This window comes from Chelonoidis abingdonii, chromosome 21 (assembly GCF_003597395.2).
Source record: "Chelonoidis abingdonii isolate Lonesome George chromosome 21, CheloAbing_2.0, whole genome shotgun sequence".
Lineage (NCBI taxonomy): Eukaryota > Metazoa > Chordata > Testudines > Testudinidae > Chelonoidis > Chelonoidis abingdonii.
The window spans coordinates 5,529,292-5,540,532 of NC_133789.1; the positions used below are offsets into that span (position 1 = coordinate 5,529,292).

The 11,241-nt window shown below is 55.1% G+C and overlaps 2 protein-coding genes across 7 annotated transcripts in view; one reads left to right on the plus strand and one right to left on the minus strand.

Annotated features, from left to right (window-relative positions):
• Positions 1–11,241, plus strand: part of CDK5RAP3 (CDK5 regulatory subunit associated protein 3) — a 70,039-nt gene that overhangs the window by 17,789 nt on the left and 41,009 nt on the right. The window lies entirely within an intron of this gene.
• LOC116831425 (uncharacterized) lies at positions 472–10,693 on the minus strand. Of its 6 annotated transcripts, none has more exons than XM_075059789.1 (7): positions 10,594–10,693; positions 8,728–9,011; positions 5,957–6,627; positions 5,212–5,282; positions 4,380–4,625; positions 2,947–3,177; positions 472–1,570 (listed from the first exon to the last, which is right to left on the minus strand). In XM_075059789.1, exons 2-7 carry the CDS (start codon positions 8,940–8,942, stop codon positions 1,523–1,525), a joined length of 1,482 nt encoding a protein of 493 aa, XP_074915890.1. In that variant the 5' UTR covers positions 8,943–9,011; positions 10,594–10,693; the 3' UTR covers positions 472–1,522. The 6 variants fall into 6 exon arrangements, with proteins under 6 accessions (XP_074915890.1, XP_074915886.1, XP_074915887.1 ...); XM_075059785.1 differs by having other exon boundaries at positions 2,931–3,177; positions 10,594–10,674; XM_075059786.1 differs by having other exon boundaries at positions 2,931–3,177; positions 8,728–9,008; positions 10,594–10,648.

Consider the following 11,241-nt stretch of genomic DNA (forward strand, 5'->3'; position numbering starts at 1 on the left):
TGGAGTTGTTGGAAAATGTCCCCTTACCTCCATCCCTCCCCCTCCACACACACAGTTGCCCCTGCTGTGCTCTGTTAACATCTCCTGGAAGCGAGAGAAGGATCTTCTTAAAGGAGGCAGCATCATTGTCAGCTCATCCTCGGGAATGGGAAGGTGGGAATTGCTCCATTCTGAGCCTGCCAGATGAGGCCAGTAAGTGCACCAAACTGGCCACTTTGAATTCTTGTTCCGAGAGGCCTTCAGCCTGGATCATGGCTTGGGGGGTCGGTAAGAAACAGTTCAGCGTCTGGGACAGGAGGGAAGGAACTACGGTTAAAATTACCCAATCTGTTTTGGCTGTGTCTACTGTAGGCCGCTAAGCGTCCCAAGATGCTACTTTTAACCTCTATAACAACCCTAGAGACTCTAAATTCCACCATGCCCTGCCCCCCAGCATGGGGAAGCAGTAAGGAGAAACAACTGAGCCTGCACTGTTACATTCCAGCCTTTATTAGGGAAGTCGGGAGAAGGATTATTTTATTTACAAGAAAGAGTATTTATGGGAACTTTCTTTACAGGGGGGAAAAAATGTCCCGCCCCCAGTTAAATTCTTACACCTACAGCGAGCAGAGAAATTGTCAGTTGAGCCACGCCATGAGTCTTCGCATGAGAGCAGACCTTGCTAGATGGGAGGGAGACTGAATCCCCCCCGCCACCAACTCCAAAGACTTAAGGCTCTGGGTTTATCTACAGGCTCAGCTGGTAAACAGTCTGGTAAGAACTGTTTCAAAGCAGAAGTTCCCCTGCTCTAGCCAGAGGGTCAAGTGCCGTGACTGCAGCTTGGGCCCCGTTCCACTGCTGGCACTGTCCCTCTTCCAGTCTGATGCGCTGGGAGAAGCGGTTGCCCAGAGGCGAGGGAGAGGGCTGCAGCATTAATGTTCAGTGTCGCGGAGCTGGGATTCCAGAATGGAGCTGACAAGTTTTGAAAGAGGACAGATTTCCCATGGGTGAGTGCAGCATCCTCGGTGGGATCAGCCCTCCCTCCTCAGGGACTCGTTAGAACAGAACGTCAGAACTATGGTGGCAGTACGCACCTGCCAGCTCTCTTCTCCCCCAGGCACGGCAGATCCCAGACTCTTCATTCAAAGGCGTAAGTCACCCTTCCCCAGGAATGCACGCTCCGAGGTCTGCATGCTAGGACTGACTGCCCCAGGATGGCCACACAGCAGGTGCTTCAGGCCCCACAGGGCACGTACTAGGTGCATGAGAGCTCAAGCTGCACCACTGCTGCCCCTGTAAAGTCTGCCAGGAGGGGCGCGTTATCTCCACCATGCTAACCCTCAAAGCAGCTGTATGGGAGGGGACCTGGGCTGCCAGCACCCGAGTGTCTGTTGGAGTGGGGGCGACGACAGATCCTCTGAGGAGCGTTTTCGGAGCTGGTTCGCCGTTGGACATTTGGGAGGCCCCGGCCCAGGCGCCGTCTACTCCATCTTGATGATCATTTTCTTGACCGCCCTCCGGGAGGTGCCACACTTGCTGTTGATCACGGCGTTGAAGTTGCAGCTCTTGCCGCACACTTTGGTGACGTACTCTGGAGGAGGGTGGGGAGGACAGAAAAGTGGAGCACAAAAACAGAGTCGTCCTGGCTTTTTATGAATCCACTGAGATGAATCCTGCCAGATCCCATCATGCAAAACCCCTAAGACCCTGCAGCATATGGGACCAAGACAAGGACAGCAGGCTCACATCCCAGAGGGGCTACTAACTTGCTGTGCGGCCTGGGGCATCACCCATCTAATCTGATCTTGCATTTAGCACGGCGGTCTCTTCACCCTCTGTGTCTGAATCTTTTGCTGCCAAACTGGGTGGTAATCCCTACATCATAGGAACTGCGCAAGGGCAGCTGATTAACTAGATCAGAAATGCTAATGAGTTGAAGGCTTGTAAACCGCAGGGGGACGTGACTGGGGATCTGGGCTGCCTTGGCTTGTGAGTGCCCAATCTGAAACCCCTTGACGGGGTTTTTAGAAAGCACTTAGCACCGGCACTCTGAAAATCAGGACCCTTTAAGGTGCCACGCGTGGACCCTTTCTGGAAACCTTGGCCTGCATCTGCTGTTAGAATTGTTACAGCGTCTCCGCCTGTCCAACCCAGGTGCACAGCTTGGGGTATTAAAGCTAACCCTCTCTTTCTAACCACTAATGCTGGGTGGTTACGTTTTGGAATTCGCTGGGCCGGGCCCAATGGCTCTTTTGGCAGTAACAATGCTGCTGTGTTTGGGGGTCATGCACTATGGCAGAAGGGGGAGTTGTACCAGCACAGATGAGGGTACGGATAAAATATATTCCCAAATAGCAGATTGGACGGTTCGAGGGGCTGGGAATGGGCTCTGAGCTTTTCTTTAAGTCCCCAATTCAAATCAAGCCTGGCTTGCCAGGGACTGAAAATCACCATCTCCCTGGGGCGGTGCATGGTCAAAGTGAAAGGAGTGGGGCGGCTTGGTCCTCTTGCCAGTAGACAGCTAGTCCCGATCCCCAGCAGCCGTCACCACCCCGGCACTAACTGGCCAGCTCTGGCAGTCTCAGCAAGGGAGCTGAGAACTGAACCGGGCATGCAGACGGGAGAGGCTGCCCGAGGAAAATCCCAAGCAGGCCTCAGCCCCGTTGGCTTTGCTGTGGGATGGACGCTTGAAGTGCCCCTGCTGGTGCTATCCGCTGGCTCTGTGGATTCAGTCTCAGGCAGTCCGACTTTGCACCAAACAGAACCCCCCCTGCTGGGCATGGACAGTGGAGGAGGTGAGCAGAAGGAACCTGTCGGCCAGGATCAAACAGCGTCATCCTGTCCCTTCTGCGGGAGATCGACACAATGTGCGCTCTCCACCCTCTGCGTCATCGGGAGCCCCAGCCTCGCCCCATCTCTCTCCACAAAGCCCCCTGCCCACCCCCCCCTACCTTTGATAGCATTTACCACTGCGACCGGTAGGCGGATGGGTTTCTCCATGGTCGTGTTGTTATGGGCGATGCGCTGGCCGGTGGCCGAAGACCTGGCGAGCATCTCCCGGGAGAAGAAGTAATCCAGCAGGCGCCTGGTCATCAGCTTGGGCTTGTCGGTAGAAACCTGCGAGAGGTCGTCTAGCTGGTGGTGGGTGATGTAGACCCCTGAGTTGGGGATCAGCTCCAGCTTGGGCCTCCCATTCTCCTATGGCAAAGGGAGAGAAACCCCTTGTCTTTCTGCCCTTTGTGGGTGCCTGGAGTCTGGGGAGATTCAGGCAGACCCCACCATGCAGGCTAAACAAGCGACAGACAATGGGCTAACCCCCGCTGTCCTCTCTCAGGCCCAATCCCATTGATCTCAGCCCTCATTTTACAGATGGGGAAAGTGAGGCACTGAAAGGCTGTGTAACTTGCCTTGGCTCACACAGCACGTAACTGGCAGAGCTGGGAATATAACCCAGGAGTCCTGACTCATCTCCTGCTCCAACCACTAGACTACACTCCATCCTACAGCCAGGATTAGAACCCAGGATTCTTGCCCCCTGCTCTAGTCACTCGACTTCACTCCTGCCTTTCAGCAAGGGCCTACTTTAAAATAGGGCAGGAAGGTGTTTGTCTGAGAGCAGCGGCCACATGCAGCGCTACAAGTTGAGTCCTGCCTATCACTCCAGATACTATAGGGCAAACCTGCACCCTGTTGGTCTTGGGAGAGATGCCAGAGCTTGAATAACACCCCCGGAGCCAGCAATAGGAGTCTCCTCTCTCGCTCAGCCAGGAGAGGCTTAATGCTCCATTTCCGCAGTCCTCAGGAATCCAGGCACCTTTTAAGGCTGGAGCAGCTGCCTGTTTGGGCTTGGTTCTTCTGCCTAGCGCAGCTGGGGGGGGCAAGTGCAGGCCCAGGGAATCACAGAAGCCTGAGCTTGGCATGCGCTGGCTGATCAGTAAAAGGAAGAACCGAGGTGCGTCTGTTGCTGATTTAGGAACACCCTGTCACAGCCATTTCCCCAATCCGTTCAGAGTCTGCCTGGGCCCCTCTTAAGAGAGCTGGAAGTGGTATAGGTGGGGCAGGATATCTGACTATGGAGCCTTTGATCCAAACAAAGAGGGAGGGGATCTCAGACCAGGGCCCGGTCAGCTTCCCTAGGGACACTGGGAAGTAGCCGTGGTCCCTCCACGTTCAGCCTCTGCCCGGACAAGTGTGGGACCGAGGTGTCCACCTGTCCTGCTGGAAGGGTAGGGATGGTTCTGGCTCCAAGGAGAAAAGATAATGCTCAATCCTCCCACTCCCCCTGAGGAGTATGTGCCATCCCCTATTATGGCTACTGCCCTCCTGGGGTCCCATCAGGCAGCATCCCCAGGCATTCAATGAGCAACAGGCAACATAGGAGCCGATCACAGAATACCCACCTCCACGGGTGATGCCCACACCGGGGTGCCATCGGGCAGCGTATCTTGTATGTTCTCCTCCCATAAGCAGGTGGCGTCGCTGAGCGTAACGGGGCTTCCCGAGCCGTCCTCTGTGCTCAGCCAGGGTGGGAAGCCGCTTGGGACCCCAGCTCGCATCCTCCAGACCGGGGGGCTTTTTGAGACTTCAGCTAGGGTGCACCTCTGCTCCCCCACCGTGGGAGAGGTGAATGACTGGAGGCTATTGGCCTGCAATAGGAGCGAATGCGTGGGGATGCCACAGACAGGGATGTGTGGTGAAAAAACTGAGTGATAAATGAGCTTCCCTTTCCTGCCTCCACTCCTCCCTGCTTCCCAGGAGGGGATAGGCCCTCCGTAAGCTCTGGCCCAACCTGCTTTCAGTTCTCGGCTCCTCAACACCAGAAAGAAACTGGAGAGTGTTCAGAGAAGAGCAGGGTCCTGGCTGGAGAAACTGAGCTAAATCGGTGAGGCTTGGCTAAACAGGAGGACGTGATCAGAGGCTATGGAGGGAGGAAACACCAAGGGGGTGCTCAGGAGACTCGGCTTGCCCCTGCAATGATACAACAGGGTTTAACTGGGATATGGGGGCGGGGGGTGAAGAATGACAGCAGAGGGTGTGGGATCCCCCCACTGCCTGGAATAGTTAAAATTACACTGAGCCAACCCTTAGAAAATGTTCTCCAGGGCCATTAGGCTGGGCAGATGGGGTTTCTTCCTCTCCAGCCTCTCTGATTTGTATGCTCCCAGGGAAGCCTTTTGCCTCCAAGGTGCTGGTAGCTACCGCTCGGACAAAGGGAGGCACTGGGGCACCCACCTGCAATGCTGCGTTGCTCTCCAGCAGCCCCACCAGGCCTTTCAGGAACTGGATGTTGCTCTCGTTGATGTCTGGAGGGAGACAACATGCACAGAGACAGAGCTGAGCATCGCAGAGGAATTCCATCCCTGGCCAGGCCTCAGGCAGAGCTGGGGCACACGCGAGTCCCAGACATGTACAAAGAACGGGTCCTTCCCTAGCCACCGTGCTCCTCACCTTGTGCCCACTTGCCCATAGCTCATACAGGTGTGTGTCCCTTTGATCCCAGCCTAGGAGCCTCTCTACAGAGCTGGCGTCCGTGCAGCTGCCCAGATGGCTGGCCGTGCTCTCTCTAGACAGCGCTGCTAGAGTTCCAGCCACCACACTCGAGCTGGAGGCAGGACCCCATGGAACCCCCAGCCAGGCAAGGGGAGGCCAGAGTCTGCTGCCAAGCCCAGGTTGTCTCACATGGGTATTCCCAGCTCTAATCTAGGGACATGGGGTTTGCCCAGCCAGATCACACCATTGGTCCATCAGGCTGAGCTGCTGCCTCCAGCTGGGGCCCAGGCTTGACACTTCGGGAAAACATGATGCCCCCACTGCACATGCTCTGATGCCTCTAGCTAGCTGGGCACCGGATTAAGGGGGGAATGGAGAGACCGGCTGAGGCCTTGGAGCCCGAGAGCAGGTTAACGCCATCGGAGCTGGTATAGCTGCAAACTGCCTCCACGATACTAAGGCAGGAAAAGAAGGAGGATTCGGTTACCAACACCGCTGGTTCCGGACCCCAGCACGGTCCTGCCCACCGATGCCCCTGCCCCGTTCCTGCTGGAGAGGAGGTCGTTCTGCTCCTCTAGGTTCCGGAGCTGGCTCTTCAGCTGCTGATTCTCCAGCTCCAACTCCTTGATCCTCCTCTCCTGCCACATGGCGGCCTCTTCCCGAGAGGCGAGGAGATTCCGCAGCTCGGACATCTGCAGCTCCAGCTCCTTGACCAGCTCAGCATATAGACCCGTCACCTTGCTCACTCGGCTGCTAATGCTGCTGCCTCCTGAGAGAACTCGGCTACTCCATGGGCAGCCGTCCTCGAGTCCGTTATTCAGGGATGGAGACTCCAGCTGCTCTGTGCTGGGCCTGTAGAGCACTGACGCCCCAGAATGCGCGGCTCTGGGATTGTCCAAAGTCCTGGTGTGTGGCAGCCCGTCCTGAGGACGTCTCCTGTGGAGATCCAGGCTACTGCTCTGAAGGACATGTCCAAAGGGGGACAGGCCCTGGGGCTGTGGCCCGCTCAGCACACGGGGGAAGTGAGAGACAAGGCTGGGACTGGCCTGGGGTCCGTTGGAGAGCCTGGGTCTCTTCCGGTTCTTGATCTCCTCTTCCACGCACAGCAGAGAGTGGCTGAGCCTCCCAAGGCTGCTCAGGGCTCCGTGAGGTTGGGTGCTGGAAGCAGACAAAAGCCAAGAAGAAGCGAATATAATTAAATCACATATTTCCAGCCTTTACTGTCTCCAAATACCGTACAAACCGTGTGTATGCACATACAGCAATCAGATCACCCACCAGTGAAATGCAGCCACTTCTGGGGTGGTATGTGGCAGCTGTTTAACAGCAATTTATGGGAGGAAGTGAAGGAGAATGTTATATCCACTTGATACTCCAGGGGGAATTTCTGGAGGTAGATTGGAACTGTTGGAACTCCACCACTGGGCAGCCTACTGGGGCTAATTCTTGGGAAAAGTTCCAGAGGATCTTTAATGGCCACAAGCCTTCAGGATTGTGGCTTTCAGTGTAATTCAAAAGACAGTATATTCAAAGCCCCTCTGATTTCAGTGAGCATTGCAGGGGCTTCCCACTTCAGCAACTCAAACCCAAATTGCTGCTAAGCACCTCCTGGCATGCTGCCGAATCACCAGCACTGGGGTGGTCTGTGGAAGTCTCCTGGACAAAGACTAGGCTCTGCTTAGCTTGTGAGATCAGACAGGTCCTAGTGACAAAGAGAGCTCTTCCATTCCCCGCTCCCCCCCGCACCCCATAGCTAACGCTATTGTATTCACTCTATCTAGGGCAGGGGTCGGCAACCTTTCAGAAGTGGTGTGCCAAGTCTTCATTTATTCATTCTAATTTAAGGTTTCGTGTGCCAGTAATACACGTTAATGTTTTTAGAAGGTCTCTTTCTATAAGTCTATAATATAGAACTAAACTATTGTTGTATGTAAAGTAAATAAGGTTTTAAAATGTTTAAGAAGCTTAATTTAAAATTAAATTAAAATGCAGAGGCCCCGGGACTGGTGGGCAGGACCCAGGTAGTGAGTGTGCCACTGAAAATCAGCTTGTGTGCCACCTTCGGCACCCGTGCCATAAGTTGCCTACCCCTGATCTAGGGACTTAGATGGCCCTCCCCATTGCAGCATCAGAGCACCTCACCCTTATTAATGGACTCAGATTCCAAGGCCAGAAGGGATCATTGTGATCATCTAGTCTGACCTCCTGTACACCACAGGCCAGAGAACTCCCCCAAACAATTCCCAGGGCAGATCTTCTAGAACAACGCATCCTATCTTGTTTTAACATTGCCAGTGATGGAGACTCCACCATGACCGTTGGTAAATTATTCTAATGGTTAATGATCCTCACTATTAAAAATTTACACCTTAATTCCAGTCCGAATGGGTCTAGCTTCATGGGAGCGTGTTAGACCTTTCTCCGCTAGATTGAAGAGCTCGTTATTAAATATCTGTTCCCCATGTAGGTACTTACAGATCAAATCACCCCTTAACCCTCTCTTTGTTCAACTCAACAGATTGAGCTCTTTGAGTCTATCACTACAATACGTTTTCTAATCCTTTCCTCCTACTTGTGGCTCTTCTCTGACCCATCTCCAATTCACCTTCAGTTGTGGACACCAGAACTGGACTGTATCCTCAATGCACACCTGGGATATGGGGGAACTATTATCCCATATCGCACGTTACGGGCAGGGAATTAAGGCATGGGATGGAATAAACATCCTAGAGAGTCTGCAGCAGAGATGGGTGTAGAACCCAAGTCCAGCAGCCTATCTGCTATGTTCACACGCGGTTCTGAATTGTAGCTGCTGCTTCTGGGGCTCTGCAGAGTCATTCCCTAGGAATTGGGACCTAATAAGTGGGACCAGAGGGCTACAGGGAATGGGAGCTGGTGCCTTTTCCCTGTCAGGGACTGTTCAAATCCAGCCCAGTGACTGCCAGCTGTTACCATCAGTTGGCTGTTCAAGGGATTGTAAGAAACAAGTTTGAGGGTCACAATCCAATTCCTGTTGGGCTGGTGTCCCATAATAGCAGCAACCATTAAAGCGGGAGGTGTCAAGGAGGGGAAGTAGCTTGTCCAAGGTCACCCATCAAGCCAGGAATCAAACCCAGGTCTGCTGAATTCCAGTCCAGTGCTCTAACCTCTAAGCCACCTTCTGCAAAAAGTCACTTCAGGCCCCCACTGCTGTGCCTTCTCACCAGTTCTCAGTGGGTCCAGCTGGGTGAATCTGTTGTGGCATGCCCCCCCTCATACCTGGTACATTCTGGGGGGGCGTGTCCTCGGGACTCCTGGAGCTCCAGCTCCTGGGGCTGCTGGAAGTCAGGGCTGCAGAGAACAGCACCTTCCAGCCCAGGCTCAGGCAGTTTGTACAGTGGGTGATCGTCTGGCTGCTTGCCATCTCCCATCCCTTGCTCCATGGCCTGGAGGTGGCTCTGCAGAGCCTGCAGGTCAGTGACACCACCAGACATTGGCTCTCATAGTCACATCTTCCAGCCCCAATGAAACATAGTGGAGGAGAGGGAGGAAAACTCAACCTGCTGAAGAGAGAAAGGGGAGAGAGATGGGAAGAGACACCAGCAGGAAAAAAGAAATGGAAAAGGATTGTATACAAATACCAGTTTTGATCTGACACTGTCCTAACACCCTCACCACTGGTCCAGTTCATCCAATCCCCAACTTCTACCCCTCAGCACTCACACACACATTCTCTTGGTTTAGGATTAGTTTAGCTTTCTAGCCTTCTCTCTGATTAGCCCCATCACCCTCTCCTCTGATCTGGTTCCCTCATCTCCCTCCCATCTCTCTGATGCACATGTCTGGCTCCTTGTCCCACATGTGATTCCCCAAACCCTCTCTAAAAACAGCCCTTTGCCTATTTTGACACCTGTTTCTCCCTCATCCTGTTCCTGTCTGGCCCTGCACTGCTCTCTGTTCCCTTCTCCTCCTCCTCCCTTACTACCCCTGTTCTGATCACCCACTTTGGTCCCTCTTTGCCCTCTGTCTGGCCTCCTCCCTTTCTTGTAATCTCATAGAATCACAGGACTGGAAGGGACCTCGAGAGGTCATCCAGTCCAGTCCCCTGCACTCCAGGCAGGACTAAGTATTATCTAGATCATCCCTGACAGGTGTCTGTCCAACCTGCTCTTCAAAATCCCCAATGATGGAGATTCCACAACCTCCTCAGGCAATTTATTCCAGTGCTTAACCACCCTGACAGGAAGTTTTTCCTAATGTCCAACCTAAACCTCCCTTGCTGCAATTTAAGCCCATTGCTTCTTGTCCTGTCCCCAGAGGCCAAGAAGAACATTTTTTCTCCCTCCTCCTTGTAACAACCCTTCATGTACTTGAACCTGTCTAGTCCTAGTCTGTCTCTTTTCCGCTCTTTTCCCTCTTTCCTTTCCTTGTCCTCTGTTTGATTTCCCCCCACTTATGACATCTGTAGATCCCATTCCTCTTCTCCTGCCCTGACTGGACCACTTGTCTCCTGCCTGGAGCCTTGTCTGTCCCCCCCTTCCTCCTCCATTCTCTCTTTTCCCCACATTTCCCCTTCCTTTGCTCCTGTCTGTCCCCCCTTCCTCCTCCCTCTGTTTCCCCACATGTCCCTGCTGCCCCCTTCCCTCCTTGCTCCTGTTGTCCCCCCTTCCTCCTCCTGTTTCCCACATGTCCCTGTCTGCCCCCTTCCCTCTATTTCCCACATGTCCCTGTCTGCCCCTTCCCTCTGTCTATTTCCCCACATGTTCCCCTGTCTGCCCCCTTTCCCTCCTTGCTCCTGTCTGATCCCCTTCCTCTCCTGTTTCCCCACATGTCCCCTGTCGTGCCCCTTCCCTCTGTCTATTCCCCCATGTCACATAGATCTTGCCCCTTCCCGTCTGTTCTGTTCCCCCACATGTCCCCTGTCTGCCCCCTTCCCTCTGTCTTTCCCCCACATGTCCCTGTCTTGCCCCTTCCCTCTGTCTATTCCCCCACATGTCCCCTGTCTGCCCCCTTCCCTCCTTGCTCCTGTCTGTTTCCTCCCCACGTCCCTTCCCTCTGTTTCCTCCATGTGCCCCTGTTATGGACCCTCCTTTGTTCCCCCACCCCGTTATCCACCCCCCCTTTCGCTCCCGCGGGACGCTGTACCTTTAACAGCCCTCCATGTGCCCGTTACAGCCCTGACACCATTTCCTGGTCCCCAGTCCCGCCCCTGCCGCTTTCCCGACTGGCTGAAGTCTGGCCCTGTTTTCCCGTTCTGATTGGAGGCCAGGGATCGGTCCCTATTGGGTGCTGGGACAGGGCGGAGCTGAAATTGCACCCGCCCCGGACGTGTGGCGTCCTGCCCCGAAGGCGTCGGGGTCTTCTCGCGCGCGCGCGCGGTGGGGGCGGGCTATGATGGCGTTACGCGGCGCGGGAGGGGGGACTGTGCGTTTGGGGCTCGACTCGGCTCCCGTCCCTGCAGGTGCTGGCGCCGGCTTGCAGCCATGGACCTGGGCCCTGAGGGGAAAGCTACCGGGGGACGAGAGGTGAGAGGGTCGGGGGAGGGCTACTGGGAGGGGGAGGGGTCCAGGGGAGGGGCTACTGGGAGCGGTGCGGGGGGAGGGGTCCAGAGAGGAGACTGGAGGGGGGCGTCCTGGGGGAGGATCCAGGTGCGGGGCTTATGGGGGAGTCCTGGGGGGAGGGTCCAGGTGGCGGGGGGCTATGGGGAGGGTCCCTGGGGGGAGGAGTCCAGGTGGCGGGGCGCTACAGGGAGGGTCGGGGGGGGCTTGGTGGTGGAGGGGCACGTGGGAGCGT

Coding starts and splice junctions, on each gene's coding strand:
- LOC116831425 (XM_075059785.1), bottom strand. CDS start 8,942: ATGTCTGGTGGTGTCACTGACCTGCAGGCTCTGCAGAGCCACCTCCAG. Junction 6,628..8,727: donor GCCCCCCCAGAATGTACCAG/GTATGAGGGGGG, acceptor GTCTGCTTCCAG/CACCCAACCTCACGGAGCCC. Junction 1,571..2,930: donor AGTGGTAAATGCTATCAAAG/GTAGGGGGGGGT, acceptor ACCCTCCTCCAG/AGTACGTCACCAAAGTGTGC.